This window comes from Megascapheus bottae, chromosome X (assembly GCF_031878675.1).
Source record: "Megascapheus bottae isolate mThoBot1 chromosome X, mThoBot2.hap1, whole genome shotgun sequence".
Classification (NCBI taxonomy): Eukaryota; Metazoa; Chordata; class Mammalia; order Rodentia; family Geomyidae; genus Megascapheus; species Megascapheus bottae.
In genome coordinates, this window is record NC_143547.1 from 67,361,008 (window position 1) to 67,384,997 (window position 23,990).

General features: G+C 40.6%; 1 protein-coding gene across 3 annotated transcripts in view; it reads left to right on the forward strand.

Annotated features, from left to right (window-relative positions):
- Positions 1-16,130, forward strand: part of Armcx1 (armadillo repeat containing X-linked 1) — a 32,990-nt gene extending 16,860 nt beyond the window's left edge. The window contains exons 1-5 of one of the 3 annotated variants that reach the window (XM_090326718.1): positions 12,025-12,128; positions 12,393-12,445; positions 13,564-13,704; positions 13,831-13,919; positions 14,180-16,130. In XM_090326718.1, the coding sequence (XP_090182844.1) occupies positions 14,310-15,707 (1,398 nt within the window). In that variant the 5' untranslated portion in view covers positions 12,025-12,128; positions 12,393-12,445; positions 13,564-13,704; positions 13,831-13,919; positions 14,180-14,309 and the 3' untranslated portion in view covers positions 15,708-16,130. Of the gene's footprint in view, positions 1-12,024; positions 12,129-12,392; positions 12,446-13,563; positions 13,705-13,830; positions 13,920-14,179 lie in introns of those variants that run through there. The other 2 variants (XM_090326717.1, XM_090326719.1) reach the window with 2 other exon arrangements.
- Positions 16,131-23,990: the final 7,860 nt, after the last annotated feature.

A 23,990-nucleotide genomic window follows, 5' to 3' on the forward strand; every position in this document is an offset into this window, starting at 1 on the left:
AGCCACAGTCATCAGATCTCAGACTCCTATGTAGCTAGTATGAAGCATGAGCTGCCAGCATCTGGCTATTTTTGTTTCTTGATCATTGAGTTTTAGTCACGAATTTTCTTCTTTGGAATATAAAAATTTGTCTGTTTATGTTAGGCCTACTCTGATACATTTCCAGATATTTTCACCCTGTCTTTGTTTTGCTCCTATTTTGGTTATATTGCCATTGTTATTATTATCATTCTTCTTCTCTCTTTTACTATATATGTGCTATTGACCATTGAATCTTTAAGTGCATTAAAGACATTAGATTACTTTTTCTGTCCTGCATAATTTTTGGTTTTCTCTCAATTGCTAGAATACCAGATGTCTTCCTAGCTTTGTTTCTCATGTCTTCCTTTTCTATAAATTCACCACTAATTTATCTTTAAAATATTATCTCAATCATGTAAATATTTTTCCACTTTGCTCAAAGAAGTTAGAAATTCTATCAATGTAGTATTCTTAACAAAGCTTCTCGTGGGAATCTTATGATATGATCAAATTGGACTATGTTTATTCTAGGCAGTCAAAACAATGCTTATTTTTAAAAATCTTTTTTTTTCACAGTAATCCTGGTGATTTTCCTTGCCTGCTGTTGTGTCTGACCCATTGTTTCCTGTATATTACATTACTCCTCTTCAGTTTGGCCAGAACATATCTTCTAGAAAAAGTGCATATACAAAGCAAAACATTTTTCATTTTGTGTTAATTTTTTTTGGGGGGGGTTGGTCGTGGGGCGTGAACTCTGGGCTTGAGTACTGTCCCTGAGCTTTGTAGCTCTACCACTTGGAGCCATAGCTTCACTTCTGGTTTTCTGGTGGTTTACTGTAGATAAGAGCCTCATGGAATTCCGGTGCAGTAGCACATGCCTATAATCCTAGCTACTCAGGAGGCTGAGATCTGAGGGTCAAGATTCAAAGCCAGCCCGTGCACAAAAGGACCTGAGACTCTTTTTTATGAATTTAGTTTTTATTCAAAATTAAATAAGCAAAAGCAAAAATTTTAAGAAACTTTTAAAAAGTACTTACATAAAAGAAAGTTAATAGGGACAGTCACAAGTTTGCAACAAATAATTACAAAAGTATCTAGGGCACAGCATGGTGACCTAACTGTGATATGAATAAGGCATAACTAACACTTGCACCCAGACCAGAATTTAAAAAACAAAAAACAAAAAAAAAAACCCTGGTACAGCTTAGTTCTACATTAAGCTTCTTTTCATCCCTCAAAGGACCTGAGACTCTTGTCTCCATTTATTCTCTTAAAAAAAACAGGAAGTTGGGCTTGGCTCAATGGCAGGATGGTAGCCTTGAACTAAAGAGCTCAGGACAATGCCCAGCCTGAGGTCAAGCCAAATGAGCCACACACACACACACACACACACACACACACACACACACACACACACACACACACACACACAAAGAGTCTCATGGAGTTTTGTGCCTGGGCTGGCTTTGAACTGCGATCCTCATATCTCAGTCTCCTAAGTAGCTAGGATTACAGGCGTGAGCCACAAGTGCCAGGCTAGTGTTAATTTTAATGATGAAAACAGCATAAGAATAAAAGCCCAATGTCTCATTTATATTGCAAAACAAGCTAACCAAAGTTAAGGTGGAATATAATGTTTTACTCATTGCTTCTATAATCTTTCATCCATCAGGTTGCTGTCTTTCAAGTAAGACTGAGGTATACTACACTGACAAAACCAGTAAGAGGTAAACAGGAATGGAACCCAAGTAATAGAAAAAAAAACATGTCAAATAACATCATATAATAGCAGTTATAAGACTTGAGCAGAAGGAGAAAGCTACTTCTAAGTTATCATCCTAATGTTTGCTCAGATTTACCATGGTAACTTTGCAACATCATTCTTCATTTCTGAAATAATAAAATTCCTATCAAAAACAGAAAACAAGGACAGGTATTGGTGTCTCACACCTGTAATCCTAACTACTTAAGAAGTGGAGATCTAAGGATTATACTTCAAATCCAGCTTGGGCAGTTTCTGTGATTCTTATCTCCAATTAAGTTCCACAAAAGCTAGAAGTAGAGCTATGGATCAAGTGGTAGAGTGCTAGTCTTGAACAAAAAAGCTAAAGAACACTGTTTGGGCCCTGAGTTCAAGCAGTAGGACTAGCACAGACAAACAAATAAGCAAATAAAAAATAAATGGGGCCAGGCACAGTAATTTAAGCCTATACTCCTGGGCAAAAAACATTTGAAAAACTCCAGCTCAACCAATGGCTGCATGCCAAAGTGGATGCCTCTTATCCTAAGCTACAGGGGAAACAGAAAGGCTACATGCAGTGGTATATACTTGTCATTCCAGTGGAAGAAAGAAGTACAAATATGAGGATCACAGTCTATTCTGGCTCCAGGCATAAAGTAAGACTCTATCTAAAAAATACCAGTGCTGGGCCGGGAGTTTGGCCTAGTGGTTAAAGTGCTTGCCTAGCATGCATGAAGAGCCAGGTTCGATTCCTTGGTACCACATACATAGAAAAAAGCCGGAAGTGGTGATGAGGCTCAAGTGGTAGAGCTCTAGCCTTGAGAAAATCCAAGGACATTGCTCAGGCCCTGAGCTCAAGCCCAGGACTGGCAAAAAAAAATAAATAAAAAATAAAAAAAATTTTAAAAAAATACCAGTGCTGAAAGAGGCTGGCAAAGTGGTTCAAGATATAGAGCATCCTAGTATAGCCAAAAGCAAAAATAAAGAATGCTGGTGAAAGTCACTTCATTTATTCCAATAAAATTTACCTTTTTTATTCTTACAAACATGCTTATCATCCCCAAATTGAGAAATAAAAACTAAGACTAGAGGAGATGCAGCTTATGGAACAAATTAAAATGAAAAACATAAGAAATTAGAACCAGTAAGATGGAAAAAAAACACTCACTGAAAATCAGTATTAATAAAGAATGCAGAGGGGTCAGGAGCATTGCCTAGTGGCAGAGTGCTTACCTAGCATGCATGAAGACCTGGGTTGGATTCTTCAGTATCACATACACAGAAAAAACCAGAAGTAATGCTGTGGCTCAAGTAGTAGAGCTTTAGCATTGAGAAAGACCAAGTAAGTGCTCATACCCTGAGTCCAAGCCCCAGGACTGGCAAAAGAAAAAAGAGTGAAGAAACAAAATTCTACTAGTATAAACTATCCTGAGTGGTTAGATAGATTGGATCAATTGTCACCATACTTGCTTTCTATTATTTAATTGTATTTTATTTTCAGGGTAACAGATAGAGTGGTTACAGTTACATTTGTCAGGTAGTGGATACATTACTTCTTGAACATTGATGCCCCTTGAACATGATACCGTAAATGGATTTACTTTATTCATTTAAAGTGGCACATGAATTTAAGCTCAGTAATATGGGACCCAAATAGTTACTGTAGCACCGATGAATAAAAATATTTTACTTTGGTAACTGACTGAGTATGTGGGGAATCTCATGCAATCCAACCACATGGTTGTTTGCTATACAGACTGTGTAAATATAAATGTTCTTTATATTGTAAGACTTTCACCTCGCAGTTTTCACAGCAGCCTGACTATTCAGCATGTACTATATTTTGAGAGCCTTCAAATTCCATAGTTCAAATTATTGACTCATGTCTAAAGGCAGCATCTGTCAGAAATAAACATCCAGAAATATACAAACCTCTTCTGTTCATTTCATCAAGATGGCACTTTCTCATCACCTCTGTCAACTAGTAAGTCATCAGAAAAGCTTTTTTGGTTTAACTTGATTTTATTAATTTATTTTTTGTCTGTAATGGGGCTTGAACTCTGGGCCTAGGCCTTGTCCCTGACCTCTTCAGCTCAAGGCTAGTGTTCTACCACTTGAGCCACAGTGCCACTTAATTTTATTTTCTATTTATTTGTTTCATTGAACTTAGAGGTACTTGCTAGGCAACCAGACCACAACTCGAGCTACACCCCCAGCCATCAAAACAAACTTTTGAGACCTTTCAAGTCTACAAACATCATCGTTTTTTCCCAACATTTGGTTACTAGCTTGGCTGAAGATGGAATTTTGAATTGCAAAGTCTCCACTTTTTATTTTTTGCCTGTCCTGGGGCTTGAACTCAGGGCCCGAGCACTGTCCTTGGACTTTCTAAAGGCTAGAGCTCTACCGTTTGAGCCACAGCACAACTCCGGCTTTTTTCTATTTATGTGGTACTGAGGAATCGAACCAGGGTCGAACCTGGGTCTTCGTGCATGGTAGGCAAGCACTCTAAAATTAGGCCGAACTCTCAGCCCCACAAGTCTCTAATTTTTATTTTCTAGTATTGTTTAGAAATATGATCTTACTCTGTTTTTTTAAATTTATGCTTTGAATAGATAATATAGTTTCATGGTTCAAATTATAATAAAAAATGCAGTGGACCCTTCTTCCTTCTTCATCCTTTTCCCACTAAGAACTGCTTTCCTCCAGATGACCATTGTTATTAATGTCTTCTTGTTCTTCTAGGATTTCTGTTTGCATATGTAAGTAAATAGAAATGTGAAAAGTCTTACTGTACTTGGTATCTAAAAGATTATATGCACACACTTTTATATTTTATCTTTTTTTTTTTTGGTCATAGGGCTTGAAATCTGGGCTTAGGTGTTGTTCCTGACCTCTTTAATTCAAGGCTAGTGCTCTACCCCTTGAGACACAGTAATACTTTGCTTTTCTGGTTGTTAATTGGAGACAAGTGTCTTATGAACTTTTTGTGTTCCGGCTGGCTTTGAACCCCAGTCCTCAGATCTCAGCCTCTTAAGTAGCTAGGATTACATGAGCCAATAGCTCCTGGCAGCTTCTTGAATTTTTACATCTAGACTTGGCTTCACACCAGGATCCTCAGATATCAGCCTTCTGAGTAGATAGAATTACAGGAGCAAGCCACTTGTGCCCAGTTTGTATATACACTTTTTTTTGAGAGCCCTGGGACTTGAACACAGGGCCTGAGCACTGTCCTTGAGCTTTCTCAAGGCTAGTGCTCTACTTTTGAGCCACAGCACCACTTCTGGCTTTTTCTATGTATGTGGTACCTAAGAATCGAACCCAGGGCTTCATGCATGCTAGGCAAGCACTCTACCACTGAGCCACACTCCCAGCCCTAGTATATACTCTTAAAGTCTTCCACTGATTTGAGGATGTCCACTCACAATGAATGGTAATGTAATTAAACTAAACAGAATTTGAATATTAATGGTGTTTACACAATATCTTCATGGCAACATCTAAACTACCATTTGACCAAACATCTGGGCATTATAACCTAGCTAAGTTGATACATTAAATTAGCTATCATAGTCTACATCCTTGTCGACTTGACACTTGTACTTATCTCTCGAAACCATACTTAATCTCGGGCTAAAGATAATAACAAATTGATGTGTTTCTCTAAGAAGATGCAGAATTGAAAATGAACCAGAGGAGGATGCACAGTTTTTGGTCACGTTTTTCTTTGATAACTTTTATAAGGCTAGTACATCTTATGTTCTATGACAAGGAAATTTAGGAAGATGAATCAGAGAAATGGCAATGTGGCTCAGAGAAATAGTGTGCTAGCCTTAGCAAAAGGCACTCAGGGATAGCGCCTAAGTCCTGAGTTCAAGCCCCAGGACTGGCAATACAACAACAACAAAAACAAGGGGCAGATTAGTTTTTATGATATCTTGATGGTCGGTGGCTAGATTGCCAGTCTACTAAGGCCCAGTAATAACGTTTCTTTAACAAAAACTAGTTATTATAAATGATGGCAGGACTTTTTCTCCAAAATTCCACAGGTCTGCACCGTGGTTCACTATATAGGGCCCTGCCAAAGTCTTCAACACAGCATCTCTATCTGCCACTGGCACTCCACACACTATTAGATCTGCTGGATCATAACACAGCAGCTTGCATGGCAGTTTGGACCTGTTGCAGAGCTTTCTGTTGTTTTCGACTGAACTCAAAACTAGAGGTTTTTGGGTTATTTCATACATATGACAGTGTAATGCATTTAAATAAGAAATGTGTTGCCTGTAAAATGCAAAGAAACTCAATGGACATAATATCTCTATTTCTGTTGTAGGAGGGGTCAGAAGCAAAAACTTACATGCCACTTTGGGAGAAATAGCTCATCACACTCTATATGACTGTACTAGTAGAATTTTTGCTGCAGTGAAAGGCACCTAAATTGTTTTTACCCTCTCCATGACATGCAAGTAACATTGTCAATAAATTTAAATAGTTGCTATTTCTTCCCCCTTTCATCCAATCAGCATAATATCACTGATGTAATGGAGTAGTATGGCAAGTTTTATGAGGACTATATTATGACATATACCTGTATAATTGATATACTCCTAAAGAAGGATACTGGAGGTATATATCTGATCTTACCAGTTGAAAGCAGACAGCTTCTGGTGGTTTTACAATTGTTGAGGAAAAAGCAACATTCGCTAGATCAATAGTTGCCTTTTTGTTTCTAGGGAATGTGTTAATTTACCCAAGCACTCAGAACACATCTGAAGCAGCAGATACAGTTGCAATCACCTCTTGATTGAATGGGAAATAGTGGAAATCACTTCCTTCAAGCCCTTGATGATGGCACGAATCTCCAAGACCCTCTAGAAAAGTGATAACTGGCTTTCTTTTCCAGAGGCAGTTCTAGTAGCTAGCACTTTGGGATTTTGTGCCACAATAGCCCTTGTGCTGCAAACCAATAAAGATACCCTGCTTGTTTAGTCCAACTTTGCATTCTTATGAAGTATGGGGAAATAATAATTATAATAAAAATAACAACAACAATAGTAATAGGCTCCTTCATATGACTGGTGAACCATAATGTTATTTTGGGTCATATGAAATTAGAATCCATTCAGAGCCAGTGTTCAACCACCTCTGCAAGTTCTGTTCAATTCCTTTTCCTCAATTTGTAGTTACCTTGGCAAAAGGCCATATGCCCTTTTGGAATAGGTTACGAGAAGTAGCACCAGGATACATTTTTGGCAATGTCACTGAGACTTTCCTGAAGTAGATGTGTCTTTTATTTCATTCAAAAGTTCTGGGTTTTAAAGTGGCTCAAACCTGCCATCACGCCTGTAATCCTAGCTACTCAGGAAGCTGACATATGAAAACTGCAGTTCAAAGCCAACCCAGGAAGAAAAGTCCCCACAAAACTCTTTTTTTTTGCCAGTATTGGGCTTGAGCTCAGGACCTGAGCACTGTCCTTGGACTTTCTCAAGGCTAGAGCTCTACCACTTGAGCCTCAGCACCACTTCTGGCTTTTTTCTATGTATGTGGTACAAAGGAATCGAACCCCGGTCTTTGTGCATGCTAGGCCAAGCACTCTAGCACTAGGCCAAACTCCCGGCCCCTCCCCATGAAACTCTTACTCCAATTAATCACTTAAGCACAGGAAGAGGCACTGTAGCTCAAGTAGAATGTTCGTCTGGAGCACACAGAAGCTCAGGAATAGCTCTCAGGTCCTAAGTTCAAGCCCCAAAACCAACTAAAAAAATGGTTCAAGACTAGAAATTAACTGAAAAACTATATTTCTATTTTTTCTATTTTTATGATGCTTTTATCCGTCATGGAGCTTGAACTCAGGGCCTGGACACTGTTCTTGAGCTTTTTCGCTCAAATCTAGCAGTCTACCACCTCAAACCACAGTTCCACCTCTGGTTTTCTGGTGGTTATTTGTAGGTAAGTGTCTCATGGACTTTCATGCCCGAGTTGGCTTCCAACTTTAAACCTCAGATCTCAGCATCCTGAGTCATTAGAATTACAGGCGTGAGCCATGATCTTTAGGCTTGTTTTTATGATTATTTTAGATTTTTACCCACTTGTCCTCAACACTGTAATTTATATATATTAATAAACTGCCCATTTCTTTCTCTTCTAGGGACAACTGCATCAACTAGGCATTGCCACAAGTCTGCAAATCAGACTGCTCTGTATTTAACCCAAGGAGTGACATTGTGAACCTATAATTAAACACACAAACTATCTATTTAGTAAGAATATTCTGTGAACTTTAATGCAAACGTAAAGATAGAATTCCCTAGCCAGGACCTATTGGGTCTTGTAACTTTAGCAACATGGAAGGCTGAGTTCCAAAGGATTGTAGTTTGAAGTTAACCTTGACATACACATTCTCTAAAAAGGTTGTGGCTGAGATAGAGAATTTTACAGTTCAAGGCCAACCCACGAATCAAAATCCATAAGATTCAAAAAGGAGAGGGAGAGAGAGAGAGAGAGAGAGAGAGAGAGAGAGAGAGAGAGAGAGAGAGAGAGAGAGAGAGAGAGAGAGAGAGAGAGATTGGAAGCATGGCTCAGACAGTAGAGCTCTAGAATAAATTGAAAGTATCAGGGTACCAAGTTTGAGTCTTGGTCTCTGACCACAAAAACAAAACAAAACAACCACAAGACTCCATTTCAATAGAAAAACTGTCTTAAATGGGGCCGGGAGTTTGGCTTAGTGGTTAAAGTGCTTGCCTAGCATGCATGAAGACCCGGGTTCGATTCCTCGGTACCACATACATAGAAAAAGCCGGAAGTGGTGCTGAGGCTCAAGTGATAGAGCTCTAGCCTTGAGAAAGTCCAAGGACAGTGCTCAGGCCCTGAGCTCAAGCCCAGGACTGGCAAAAAAAAAAAAGAAAAGAAAAAGAAAAACTGTCTTAGGGATGTGCGCCTGTCATCCCAGCTATGATGATGGAAAGTAAAAAATAAGCAGTTTTGAGTTCAGGTTTGTGGCTGGGTAGGTAAACAGACAGTTCTTAAAAATAATCAGTGCTGGGGCCAGGGATTTGACCTAATGGTAGAGTGCTTGCCTAGCATGCATGAAGACCTGGGTTTGATTTCTCAGTACCACATACATAGAAAAAGCCAGAAGTGGTGCTGTGGTTCAAGTGGTAGAGTTCTAGCCTTGAGAGAGTCCAAGGAGAGAGCCTCAGCCCCGAGTTCAAGTCCCAGGACTGGAAAAAAAATCAGTGCTTTAGATAACTTGATAGAAAGGGTAACATTGTATTCAGTCTAACATATTGAATTGAACCCCTTTATGTAACTACTTAAAGATAATAAAATATTAAAAATACCGAGTGTACAAGGCTTGAGGCCTGGCTCAGCAGAAGCGTTCCTGCCTACAAGGCTGTGAGTTTAAATCCCAGTAATTCCTAAAGTAATACCATTGAAATCAAACACAATATAAGCAAATCTGGAAGTAGAATTAGGATATGATTGAAAGTGTAGTGTTTTAAGATTTGTATCTTGAGGTTATGAACAGTTACAGTGTTAAATTAATGTATATGTATATATATATATGTTTGATAAAAGTTATTTATGGGCAGTAGTGGAATCACCCCACATTGTCATATTTCCTAGTGATGAAGGGAAGAACATTCCAGAAACAACCCCAAAAGATGCAGTGGGAAATGAATAATAAGAGAAACTCAAAAGTAAGAAGGCAGGAATAATTGTCACTATTAAAAGTAGGTGATCAAATTCCCCTATTAAAGACTGGACACTGGTGACTTATGCATGTACCTATTGGGAGGCAGAGAAAGGAAGTACTGTGTTTTTAAGCAAGCCCAAGAAGACAGAAAAGTTCAGCAGACCCCTTCTTATTAAAAGTTGGGTGTGCTTGTATGTGATTGTTAGCCTAGTTACAGCACAGGCAAATAGTGGCCCAGGCACATGTCTGTGCAGGAAATAAGACACTTAAAGAATAACCAGATACAAAAGGGATGAAGGTATGGCTCAGTATTAGAGCCTGCCTAGCAAGCATAAGGCCCTGAGTTCCAATACCATAACTACTTTGTATAATATATATTAAAGACTAAATATGATTTTTTAAAAGACATACATCAAACACAGACATAGAAAGACAGAAAATAAAGTAGAGAACGTATGAGGTACCGATAAATTTAAATAATCAGGAGTGGTAAGATGAGTAGATGAGTGAAATTTTAAACAAAATGTTTTAAATGACTGAAATAAAGTTGTGTGTGTAGTTTCTGGTACTGGACTTTGATGTCAGAGTGCTGTGCTTGCTTGGCGGGAACTCCACCACTTGAGCTGTGCCTCTAGCCCTGGTGAAAGGGGGTATGTAGTATGTATAGGAAGGGAAGGGGAGGGAGGGGGGAGAATTATTGAGGGTGATATTTATGCATTTACAGGAAAGTAGTTTAAAGGTTTTTTGTTTGTTTGTTTGCTTGCTTTTTGGCCATGGGGCGAGAACTCAGGTCCTGAACTCTGTCCCTGAACCTCTCTGTGTTCAAGGGTAGTGCTCTATCACTTGAGCCACAGCAAACTTCCAGCTTTTTCTGGTTATGTGGTAATGAGGAATCAAACCCAGGGCTTCATGCGTGCTAGGCAAACACTCTACCACTAAATCACATTCCCAGCCCAAGGTTTTATTTTTCCAAATCATCAATGAGTCTGTAAGAATGTGATAGGAGCTATGGTTCTTTTCTCTACTAAAATGGACATATGTATGTGAACCCCTTGAACACAATTTTTGGTGGTCCACAGGGCTGACCAGTAAATATGCCTACCCTAGTCTAAATGTGATCAGTTGTTAGTAAGGTTTATTCCTTAGGACTGGGCATACATTTGACTGGGCATACCATAGTTCATGTGGACTGGCAGGCAGCGAATGTGCCTGAGACACCAGAGATGAGAGGCCCAGCAAGCTGGATTTCTCAGGTCAGTGATACAGTGTTAGGAGCAACATGACTAAAGACAGAAAGGCAAAGGTGAAAAAATTATTATGCAATTCAGAACAACCTTTGTGGGAATTTTGAGGAGGGGCTGGAGGATCCCAAAGTATGGGTCGCATGAAGGAAGGAGTCATATACAATCTTGGTCAACCATGCATATATTTTTGGATTGAGCATTGAACAGATGCTTGGATCTAGGGAATAAGAAGCTCTGGAATGTGGGAGGGATGTGAAGGCAGCACATTCCTGCGTGGTGACAGAGCTGAGAGGACTGGCCCTTAGCTGCCTCAGCCTTAGTAGACTGGAATCTAATTTAGAGGCAGGTGTTCACAACCCTCATCAAATCCTGACATTCACACAGCAGTCAGCCACGACTCTGGTTACTTCAATACAAGTTATGGTTTAAGCAAATTAAGGCTGGATTGTACTGTTCTAATTTTATTAAATTGCAACTCAAGCCGAGAAGAAACAAAGTAAATAAATCTGTGTAAAATGGCCGAGTTTAGACAAATGATCACTTTTTCTTAACAGATTCATAGATCACATAAGAAATTCTACTTTTTAATTACAAAATGAGTTAGTTATATTTCTACTGGCTGTAACCAGTAGAAATTTCTTTTTCTCATGCAACACATTCATGTGATGAAGTTAATGAGACCTACTGGTTTTTTTTTTCTTCCTTAAATTCTTCAGTCAAATCATAATATCATGATTTTATTTTCTTGGTGTAAAAGCAATGTAGTATTGATTTCCAAATATGGGAGAAAAGTTTAGGAAAGATAATTCTACAGTTTATCTCCTGTTCTGAAATCATGCTCCCCACTTGGTATAGGGGTGCAGATGAAGCTAGGAGCTTTTATAGTTGAAGAGAGTGGGGATGGTGAGGGGAAAAGCAGTTAGACTGGTATTAAAAAGGTGCAAAATTGTCTCTGGAAGAAGAGGAGCCAAAAGGCAATGGGGTGTGAGAGTGTTGCATTGAAGAAAAGCAAATTCCCACCACAAGGAAAGGCTACTTCTCAGGTCTCTGAGATTGGCAAAAAGGAAAATGAGTGACAGGACCAGATGGGCAGAGAAAGGGGAGTGTCGGCCCCACTGACACTGCTGTGGGAGTGGCAATTGGGGTCTTGATCTCATGGGTGACGTGGCACTCACGTGACCCGGATCCGACGTATGCAGAAATCCTTCTAATTCCTGGTGTCGCTCTCTCTGCATTACCGCTCAGAGAGCGGTCAGGCCTGCTGCCAGGGAAGCTGCAGCAGCCTGAAGAGGAGGAGGAGGAAAGGGAGGAGGAGGGAGGAGGAGGGAGGAGGAGGGAGGAAAAAGGAAGAGGAGGAAGAAGAGGAGGCAAAGGAGGAGGAGTAGGAGGAGTAACAAACTCACACTGCATCCCCCACCAGCAGGTTTGTGTGTGAAAGTGCGCTGCCAGCTAAGAAACTCTAGCTACACAATCTGCTTTCTCCACCCCATTGCGCTGCCCCTGGCCTTTTTTTAGAACAAAAAATGGTGGGCATTGGAGGGATAGATTCCAGGGGAAAAACCTCCTGGACTGGGAGGGGGGAAATCTTTGCATGCCAGGTCCTTGACAGATGTCTTGTGGGCCGATCCAGCCACCAACCCAGAATCTTCAGGCTGTGAGATTTTCTGTCATCCTGCTTTTCTTTCAGAAGGGGACTGGAGCTGTCAGAGCAAAGAAATAATCTACCCTGAATTCCTACAGGTCAGTGTGCAACTGAGATTGCTGTTGCAATGTCAGAAAGGTGACATAACTCTGATCCCTTATTGACTTTCCCAGCAGTCTGCAGTCTGCTTGGCATTAATTTGGGGGAGGGGGCAAGGAAAGGGATGTGACCTTTCTTAAAAGAAAAATGGTTGTCATTAGGGATGGATTCTGTTGGGGAGAAGGACAGAAGAGGAGGTTTGATTTTTTTTCACTCCTTGGGTTTTCCATACATGCCAGGCTCCCCTCCTCTCTCCTTTTTAGTGTGGTTTCTAATGGGTGTGGTTTTTTTTTCCGGGAAAATGGCTGAACCCTGAGGATGAGGGAGCACTCTGTACGTGTGCGTGCATGCGTGTGCGTGTGTGTGTGTGTGTGTGTGTGTGTGTGTGTGTGTGTTTGTACATTCGCGCATGCGCGTGCATGCACAGTACTGCAAGAGGGCTGGTATTAGTGGATCCAGAGAGATAGGGTAGGATGAGAGATTGAAAAGTGAAATCTGTCTGACAAGTAGGACTCCTAATGTGGAAAAGCTGCCACTGGGATTTTTCCAAAGTGCTCAGTGTCAGCTAAGCCATTCCTCTCTGCTGTGTCATCTGTGGTGGATCGTGCTCTGAATACAAGAGCAGAGGGAGTGAAATGATCCAGAACCAAGTAGGTCAGCGTGTGTGGGATGGCACTGTTTAGAGACCCTTGGGACGGAGGGTGATGGTGACTGCAAACCTTTGTGGGTCTGTGAAATTCCTCTTTCCCGCTTCCCCACACTTCGCAGTGCTCTGCAGAAACAAGAAAGGGAAAGAAGTGATTGGAGTGGAATGATGGCAGAAAATCCTGGGTGAAATGGGGGAAGATGCTACTCCAAATTAGTTTGGGGTACAGTATGCTTGGTGTTGGTCCATCTACCAAGTACCCTGAGTTTGTCAGTCTTCAGGTTTGGGAAAGCTGAAACCCAAATGAGAGGATTGATAGCATTCTCGGTGGAGAGAGGGGAGGTTGTTCTGGTATCTTTAAGATAGGGAACATGGAAGAAGCAAGGAAGAGTTTGAGATCTTCATGCATTTTGCGCCTCTCTTGTTTCAAGATACTACTTTCACCAATATCCATTTCCCCCCCCCCCCAAGGAATATGGTGTGGCCTCACCTTTGGAGAAAGTGATTGACAGGGAGTTGAGTGTGGAGTGAGAGAAGAGGATACTGAAGAGGAGGCATAGGGAAATAATGAACTTCACCAACCACATCTCTGTGAGGTGCAGAGGGTAACAGGTGAGAAACACCGCAATGAGGGACAAGGGCCAGGGGATTCAAAGAATGAATGCATGTCCTGTTCTGGATAAGATCCATCAGTCCCCTGAAAGTTGGATATCCTCTTCCCTATTCCCTTTTATGCAGGTATATCAGAGTCTAGAAAGAAGAGGGAGGAGCTGTGTGGATCTCTACAGTGTATATAAGAGTGCCACTACTCCAGGACATCAGACAGGGTATTTATTGGTCACAGGGAACTTATAAAACACTTCAAAGTTAGCAACCTTGGTTGGGGTGGTGGAATGTGAAGTTGGATAGGCCGGAGGAGGGGGAGAATTTCCAATATTAGCTTCCCAGTTGAGGAAAGGAATCATTGATCTGGTTACAAAACCCCCAGTCTCTGACAATACACCCCATACAACTAGTTTAATCTGATACATGCAAGGGCATCAAAGCAGAAGTCCAGTGCCAGAAATCTCCTTTTTTCCCCATCCAGGTCTTACTGAATTTGTTCTTGCAACTTTGTCTGCCTGCGGCACTTGAAGACTCCACTTCTGAACCCCCCTGCGCCGAGCCTGAACAAGCTGGCTCTGTGCCTAAGTTAAAGGTTTCACTGCAGCTATCCCATGGGCCGCACTCGGGAAGCTGGCTGCGTGGCAGCTGGCATAGTCATTGGGGCTGGTGCTTGCTACTGTGTGTACAGATTGACACGGAAAAATGATGAGGATGAGAAAATCTGGGATGATGATGATGATGATTACAGTGAGAATGATGAGGACAATGAGGACAATGACAAGTCTAGTGACACAACAAAAATGGAGACTGAGAAGGGAGCTAAAACTAATGTTGGGGTGGAGGCCAGAGCCAAACCACAGGATGACTCAAAGGGCAAGGCCCAGGTGAGCTCAGGACTCGAGAGCAGTCCAGCTTTAAAGAAGGAGACACACGTAGAACCTCAGAGTGGAGGTGGCCTAGAGGCGAAGGCCAAGGCCCTTTTCAACACTCTGAAGGAACAGGCGAGTGCAAAGGCAGGCAGAGGTATCAGAGTTGGTACCATCTCTGGGAACAGAACCCTTGCACCAAGTTTGCCCTGCCCAGGAGGCAGGGTTGGAAGCTGTCACTCCACCAGGAATGGAGCTAGGACTGGGAGTAGAGGACGTGGCAAATCCAAGGGAAAGAACCGAAGTAAGAACAGCAAGGCTCAAGCTACATTATGGCCTGTCCGTAGGGGAAAGTTTAACTTTCCCTATAAAATTGATGATATTCTGAGTGCTCCAGACCTTCAAAAGGTCCTTAATATCCTGGAAAGAACAAATGATCCTTTCATTCAAGAAGTAGCCTTGGTCACACTGGGTAACAATGCAGCATATTCATTTAACCAAAATGCCATACGTGAACTGGGCGGTGTCCCAATTATTGCTAAACTGATCAAAACGAAAGACCCCATTATTAGAGAAAAGACGTACAATGCCCTTAATAACTTGAGTGTGAATTCTGAAAATCAGGGCAAGATTAAGACGTACATCAGTCAAGTGTGTGATGATACCATGATTTGTCGCTTAGACTCCGCTGTACAGATGGCTGGATTAAGATTGTTAACTAACATGACTGTGACCAATCATTATCAACATTTGCTTTCTTATTCTTTTCCAGACTTTTTTGCTTTGTTATTCCTGGGAAATCACTTCACCAAGATACAAATTATGAAGCTAATTATAAATTTCACTGAAAATCCAGCCATGACAAGAGAGCTAGTTAGTTGTAAAGTGCCATCAGAATTGATTTCCCTCTTTAATAAGGAATGGGATAGAGAGATTCTGCTTAATATCCTTACCCTTTTTGAAAATATAAATGACAACATAAAAAGTGAAGGGCTTGCATCATCCAGGAAGGAATTCAGCAGAAGTTCACTATTTTTCTTATTTAAAGAATCTGGAGTATGTGTTAAGAAAATCAAAGCATTATCAAATCACAGTGATCTGGTGGTGAAAGTCAAAGTCCTGAAGGTTCTAACCAAACTCTAATTTGTGATCTTTCTCAAATGTTATTTATGTGGTGTTTTTAGTTTGCATGTGGGACCAGTATGTTTTATAAATTCTTTGGTTTTTAATGTGCTTATATGGCAAAGAGTTCATTTAATTTGCCATTTTGGAACAATGAATTTCACAGATGATCAACAGTGATTGATCCTCTATTGAGACTGCACCATTTCAAGGATGTCAAATGTGTATTCAAGCTTGTAGAAAGAAAGTATTGATCAATTTCATCTTGCTACCTAGATTGAAATATTATTATTCATTACTTAAGCTGATGGTTTGTAATCATCTCTGTCTATGTATAATCATAATTATAATCTTAAATAAGCTATAGTTTTATTTTGGCTTGCACTTGTTAATGTAAGACATGTGTTTATCAATAAAGGTGTGTGTGTGCGTGTGTGTGTGTGTGTGTGTGTGTGTGTGTGTGTGTAAAGCAGCATTAGAAAAGCACAGTCTTTGTCTTTGGGTTTATTATCTGCTTGGAAAGATAAGATATGTGGGAACAAAAAGTAACAGTCAGGAGACTTGGGTCACTCACGGGTCAAGCAGATGCTTTCCATTCATGTTGAAAGGCAGCAGAAACTATTGTATACAACACTGAGCAGGGGAAATTTTACAGAGGAGGGAGTATTTAAATAAGCTCACTTGAGAATAATATACAAAAGATCAAAAGGGCTTCCAGTGAAGGAGGAGGAGTGGTGGGAGAAAGGCATAGTGATGGGAATCCAGTTCTGGCAAGGAGGTTTGCCTGCCTGGCATATGTAAGGAGGAAGTTGTCAGAATCAAAAAGTTGGTATTTGTGTCCAAATTAACAAAAAAGTAAATGCAGTTGAGACATTGTAAAAGAATTGCTCTTGTGCATGATTGCCTGATACTGTCACAAAAGATGGCCTGACCCACATGCTTGCAGAGAAGCCATTGAAACTTTATACAAAAAGTATTTAGACACAAACAACTTCCCAGTAACCTCAAATTAATGTGACTGATGTTCAATCTCAAATTGATATTACTCTCATTGTGGCCATAAATACCTGATTGAATCTTCATATATACATATATATGAATATATATACATATATAAACACTTCAAAATTGGCATCCTTGAGTGGGGTGGTGAAATGTGAAGTTGGATAGGCTGGGGGAGGGGGAAATTTCCAAAATTAGCTTCCCGGTGGAGAAAAGGAATAATTGATCTGGATACAAAACCCCCAGTCTCTGACAATACTCCCCATACAGCTTGTGGGCAACTAGTTTAATTTAATACGTGCAAGGGCATCAAAGCAGAAGTCCAGTGCCAGAAATCTCCTTTTTTCTAGGTCTTACTCCATATATATCAATATATATCTCTATGTATGCAGACATATACATATAGATATAGCTTTTAAAGCTTCCCCTTGCTTCAATCCCTTTGAATACACCCACAGTTTATTTTTTTTTCTATGTACGTGGTACCAAAGAATTGAACCTGGGTCTTCGTGCATGCTAGGCAAACACTCTACCACTAGGCCAAACTCCCAGCCCCCATAGTTTATTTTGCTATGCATGTTCCCATCATAATTTGCTGCTGCTACTACTACCATTATTATCACCATTACTATTATGGCTACTGTTATTAATACTACTAATTTTTCTTTGTACAATCTCACTCTTTTTTCTATTTCTTTTGCCAGTCCTGGGGCTTGAACTCAAGACCAGGGCCCTGTCCTTGGATACTTTTTGTTCAATGCTAGCACCCTGCCACTTGAGCTACAGCACCACATCTGGCTTTTTCTGAGTATGTGGTACCAAGGAATAGAACCCAAGGATTCGCTGCATGCTAGGCAAGTACTCTACCACTAGGGGTCATGCTCCCAGCCCCCTATTTTCTATTTTTTTTTTTTAATTTAGATTGATAAGGATAACCTGGATTTTGGAAAAGTGCTAAGAGACAGGAGTGCAATTGTCTTGATCCATGCAGCCTACAGGTCGAAAGTACATATGGCTTTCCCAATATTTTCATGAAGGAAGTTATGATTCGCAACCATTGTGGGAAGGACAGAGCTGTAGCATTGTGGCTGTGACTTTACGTCAGGGAGGAGATAATGTCCTTTTTGTCGAGATGATATTTTTGCCAGTCCTGGGGCTTGAAGTCAGGACCTGGGCACTATTCTTGAGCTTTCTCAAGGCTAGCACTCGACCACTTGCTTCCAGCTTTTACTGTGTACATGGTATCAAGAAATCAAACTTCTAACCCCTTGGTTTTGTTCTCCATCTAACTAGTTTAGAGTCTTATATCTATACAAATATATTCAGAGAAAATGCTTTTTGTGGAGAATGTGGTCTGAACTTATGGCCTGTACTTGCTAGGCAGATGCTATAACACCGGAATTGTGCCCCCAACCTACAAAGGTTATTTTATAATGATGAATGTCATTGCTTATAAATTGCCACCCAAAGCATAATGTTGAAAAGCTCTAGAAGATGGTTTTTTTTTGCCAGTCCTGGGCTTGGGTTCAGGATCTGAGCACTGTCCTTGGACTTTCTCAAGGCTAGAGTTCTACCACTTGAGCCTCAGCACCACTTCCGGCTTTTTGCTATGTATGTGGTACCGAGGAATCGAACCCGGGTCTTCATGCATGCTAGGCAAGCACTCTACCAACTAGGCCAAACTCCCGGCCCTGGAAGATGTCTTTTTAAAATCATATTTGATCTGCCCTTTTTCCAAAAGAGATTCAAAGTATAGATTAGTCAAATTGATGTATTTCTGGTAAATTTTATGTTTATGGCTCACTTTTCTTTGGCTAAGGTCCTGAAGGAATCACTAGTGGTAGAGTGCTTGCCTAGCATGCATGTAGCCCTGGATTTGATTCCTCAGTACCACATACACAGAAAAAGTGAGAAGTGGTGCTGCGGCTCAAGTGATAGAGCACTAGTCTTGAGAAAGCTCAAGGACAGTGCCCAGGCCCTGAGTTTAAGTCCCAGGACTGGCAATAAATAAATAAAATAAAATAATGATTATGACTATTTTCAATGTTAGCTTTTTACATTGTATCCCTGGCTAAATGAAGGTTTTTCTCTGTTGGAACAGTGGCTTTAACAGGCCTTTAGCCAGTTCTGACTGGCCTTTAGCACTCAGAACTGACTGAGTGCCATTGTGGGGACCCCATTCTACCCTGCCTGAGGGCATGGTACAAGCAGTATAAAGGATATTTCCTTCCCAGAGTGTTAGCTCCATGCTTCACTTCTCCACTGGGGCCTTGTCATGCCTGTGCTCAGGCTTGGGCATATGTGTGTTTGAGGAAGAGTGTGGCAGGAGGGAGAGGGGAAGAGAGAGGAGGGAAGGGGAGAGTAGGGGAGAGGAGAGGAGGGGAGGAGAGGGAAGGAAGTCCTATTGCAGCGGAAACGTGACCCTGAAAGGCTCAAGCACACGTAATTGCATCCTCCAAAGAGAGTGGGGAAGGTCACCCTCTGGCCCTGTTGACCATTAAAAACCTAAAAAGTGGAAGGGGAGATATAAGCATCTTAGGCATAGAGCTCCCCTACGAAGCTGGCACAGGGCATCACATGTCATGCAGTGGAGTGGGACACCATTGAGCAGATAAAAACCAGAAAGATCATTTTACCATAAGAAATAGAATATCAAGTAGTCATATTCACAGTGATTGCTGCTCAGAATGTTCTCTCCCCAAGGTTAATCTAGATAAGAATCCAAGTGACCACAGAACATTAATGTTTGGAGGACCTAGTCAACTTAGAGAGCTGCTGGTGCGATGACATAGGAATGCCTGGAGGATATCTTACTTATTTAACTTTGTTCAAAGTTTTTCATTTATAAGTAATTAGTGGAAGTGAAGCATGTCCTTTACGGCTTCTACTTTATTTTTATCATGTTGAAGAACCTCTAGATTGTAAAAATGGACTCATTTTAATAATCCTATGAAAAGATTTTAATACTGTCATTAAAAAATCTCTGCTAAATATAGTTATGGTACATTATAAAGTAGAAACCCATTCTCAGCATATCTTCCCAGACAGCATATCTTTTTTGCCAGTCCTGGGCTTGAACTCAGGGCCTGAGCACTGTCCTTGAACTTTCTCAAGGCTAGAGCTTTAGCTCTTGAGCCTCAGCACCACTTCCAGCTTTTTTTTATGTATGTGGTACCGTGGAATCGAACCCGGGTCTTCGTGCATGCTAGGCAAGCACTCTACCACTAAACCAAACTCCCGGTCCCCAGACTGCGTGTCTTGTCGAAGTATTTTTTATATTCATCATGCTTTATAATGTTATTCTCCATTTTTTTTTTGCCAGTCTTGGGGCTTGAACACAGGGCCTGGGCACTGTCCATGGATACATTTTGCTCAAGGCTAGCACTCTACCACTTGAGCCACAGCATCACTTCCTGCTTCTTCCCGTGTATGTGGTCCCGAGGAATTGAACCCAGGGCTTCGTGCATGCTAGGCGAGCACTCTACCACTAGGCTACACTCCAGGCGCCCAACCAGCATTTTTTATGTTATTTTTGAAATATTGCTATTTTTATGCACTGAGCATTTTTTTTCAATCATGGAACTTGAACTCCGAGTCTCAGCACTGTCCCTGAGCTCCTCAAACTCAAGGTTAGTGCTCTATCACTTTGAGTCACAGCACCACTTCCGGTTTTCTGGTGGTTAATTGGAGATGTGTCTTATGGACTTTCATGCGAGGGCTGGTTTTGAATCTTGATCCTCAGATCTTAGCCTCCTAAGTATTTATGATTACAGACATGAGCCACTGGAGCCTGGCTTTTGCACTGAGTGTTTATTGGTAAAGTCCTATCTTGTACTCTAGAACTCATTTTATTAAAAATTCGTAATTTGAGTAGTTGCTTAAAGACTAGAAGTTGAATCAAGAACAAAAGCTTTCCTAACGATACCTTAATGTGATGTACATCTTTTACTTCCCAATGTTGGAGTTCATTTCACATAGGCTTGCCCTAAATGGCCATAAGCACTTAGTTTTTGAGCTATTGCACTTCTCTATGCAGACGATTTGTAGTTTAACACAATTCCATCTATCTTTTCTTTTTTTCCTTCTTTTTTTGTCTGTGCTTTGGGGATCATATTAAAAAACTCCTTTCTTAAAGCAGTATTATGGAACTTCTGACAGTTTTACAGTTTCAGGTCTTACATTGAAATCTTTCCTCCATTTATATTTGACTTTTGTATATGGCATGAAATGAGAGTCTGATTTCATTTTTTAGTGGGTAGCCAATTTTCCTAGCATCATGCATTGAAAGACTGTTCGTTCCTCTTGTGTGTTAATAGTACCTTTGTTGAAAATCAATTGACCATAAATGCATAGATTCCTGTCTAGACTATCTGTTCTATTCCACTCTGTCTCTTTATGCCAATACAAAGGTCTTCAGATCACTGTAACTTTCAGTATATTTTGAAATCAGGTGATGTGGTGTTTCCTGTTTTGTTCTTAGCACTTTGGCTATTTGGGGTCCTTTTTTTGTTCCCTCTGAATTTTAGGGTTTTCCTCATTTCTTTGAAGAATTGCTTTGGAATTTTTACAAGTGTTACATTGAATCTGGAAATAGATTCCAGTAGTCTGGGACATGTTAACTTATCTACAAGCATAAGATGTCCTTCTATTTATTTGTGACTTTTTCAATTTATCATTTTTTGTGCAAGTCCTGGACTTGAGCTCAGGGCCTGAGCACTCTCCTTGGACTTTCTCAAGGCTAGAACTCTACCACTGAGACTCAGCACCACTTCCGGCATTTTTCTATGTATGTGGTACCGAGGAATCGAACCTGGGCATTCGTGCATGCTAGGCAAGCACTCTACCACTAGGCCAAACTCCCGGCCTTCTTTCATCATTTTTAAGTTAAAATGTTTATTGCAAATGCAGTAGTGGTACTCACTAGACGTTATGTTGAAAACGAACTCTATACCTTGTGGGTAAGAATGGGAGAGGAAAACTGGGAGAATGCGTGGGAAGAGGATAGGTTGTCCCAAAAGAAAAGTACTCTTTAACTGACTTTTGAAACTGTAACCCCTCTGTATAGCATCTTTATAGTAGCAATAAAAATTTGAAAATGTTTATTGCAGGAGAAGGATACAGGAAGATTTTTTGAAAGTGTATGAATTTCAGAAATATATGCAAACATGTGTGCAGTGGCTTGATCTGCCTCTCAGTCCTGGTCTGTGAATTTATTTCTTTAGGAATCAGTCATGCATCATTTATTGTCCTGTGCTTTCTAAATTTCAAGTTAGACATACAGAAAATCTTGTTTGGTTCTCTTTCTCATTCTCGGGACTGTCATTTATTTTGGATAATTTTCCTCTGATCTACTTTGCTGTTCAGTATTTTCAACATGCTTATCCACCTTCTCTGCAGGACGATGGTTTTTATTTACTTGATCTCCTCTTTTACTAACTCACCACTGACATCTTTTGGTAAGCTTTGGTTAAAGTATACTTCATACATAGAAAAGTGCCCCAATACTTAGTGCTCAACTCAACAACTGTTCACAAAGCAATGAAGAAATGTACCATTGCTGACACACTAGAAACTCTCAGTGGCCCTATCTAGTTGCTGATGCAGCCCAAGGGTAACCACTATTCTCAGAGAATACTTTAAAAATTTTAAATACATAGACTCACACAGCATATGTTATTAATTTTTGTGAGTACTGTGAGGTTAATCCACACTGTTTTGTATGTAGTGCTCATTGTCACTATGACTATAACTCTAGAAATATATACTTCATTATATTTTTTGGTACAGTTCTGGGGGTTGAACTCCGGGCCAGAACTCTGTCCCTGAGCTTTATTGCTCAAGGTCTTGAACCATAGCTCCATTTGCAGCTTTTGTTGTTGTTATTGATGATGATGATTAATTGGCAGTAAGAGTCACGTGGGTTTCCTACTTAGGTTGGCTTTGAATTTCAATCCTCAGATCTCAGTCTTCTGAATAGCTAGAATTACAGGTATGAGCTAGAATATACTGCACTTGGTCTTTTCATTTTACTATTGATGGAACTGCTCTAGTTATTTCTAGAGTGGTATGAGTGAAAATTGCCTGGGAAGTGATAGTGGCAAGGATAAGGCAGAACCAACTTCTTTTTTTGATATTTTTTATTGTAATTAATAAAAGGGTTACATGATATTTGCCAGACAGAAAGTGCATTAATTCACATACATTGATACCCTTTCACATGTCTTAGTCCCCATTACACTCCCCGCCATCCCCAGAATCAACTTCTTTTACACACCCACCCCTGCCACTAATTCATTTTAGTTTTTATTTGCCGGTACTGAGATTTGAACTCTAGGCCTGGGCACTGTCCCTGAGCGCTTCAGCTTAACACTAGCACTCTACCACTTGAGCCACAGCACCACTTCCAGCTTTTTCTATGTGTGGTAAGCAACAAATTGAACCCAGGGCTTCATGCACGCTAGGCTAGAACTCTACCATTATGTCACACTTCTGGCCCCTCATTTTAGCTTTTGAAAATGAAGGTTTTCTTTGTGGGGAGGGCAAGGGAGTTAAGAAGTTGGAAACACTGTGTCCTAAATCAGCAGCAGTTAGTCTATGATCTATTTATCCTGCATCAAGTGTTAGTTTCTTCTCTGTCTCTAGAGGGCAGCACAACTAAAGAAAAGAAAGATGAGAGGCTATTTATATTCCTTTGAGGCAGTATGAGATCTGAGCCTCTCACAAGAGGGTAGTAGGGACAAGTACTAAATCAGAACACATCCTTCTACTCCGCTCCAGTTCCCAGAAAACTCATAATCCACGTTCTGGCTCTAGGAAAATATTGTCAATATCTCAAGGCAGATTGAAGGATGAGATCGGATAGAGCAAAAAAAAAAATAGTGGGTGGCAAAATGGCTGAAGGACAAGGTGAATGGTATGCTCAGATCATTGCCCACATTTATAGCTGAAGTGGGTGGTCATGAGCATTATGTCCCAGTGCAACTACCAATATTTATTCTCTCTGTGTGTTCACCTATAGACAAAAACTTAGGAAATGGAGGAAGGAAATTGCTCCATACAGTGTGATCATTTGGAGAAAGGGTGGGAATTGGTGGCAAAGATAAAGTACAGAGTCCAGAGGAAACTCAGCTTCGCCCAACCTTTCTTATTTCCTTTTGCTTCAGTGTTGAAAAAGCACATGTGCCAAACCTCAGAGAAAATTGTGGCAATGATCTTGCATTAAGAAAGAAAATGTCAGAGCAGAGGCATTTAAAAATTAAGAACCTACATCAGGAAAGAGATATAGATGCCACTGTATACTGT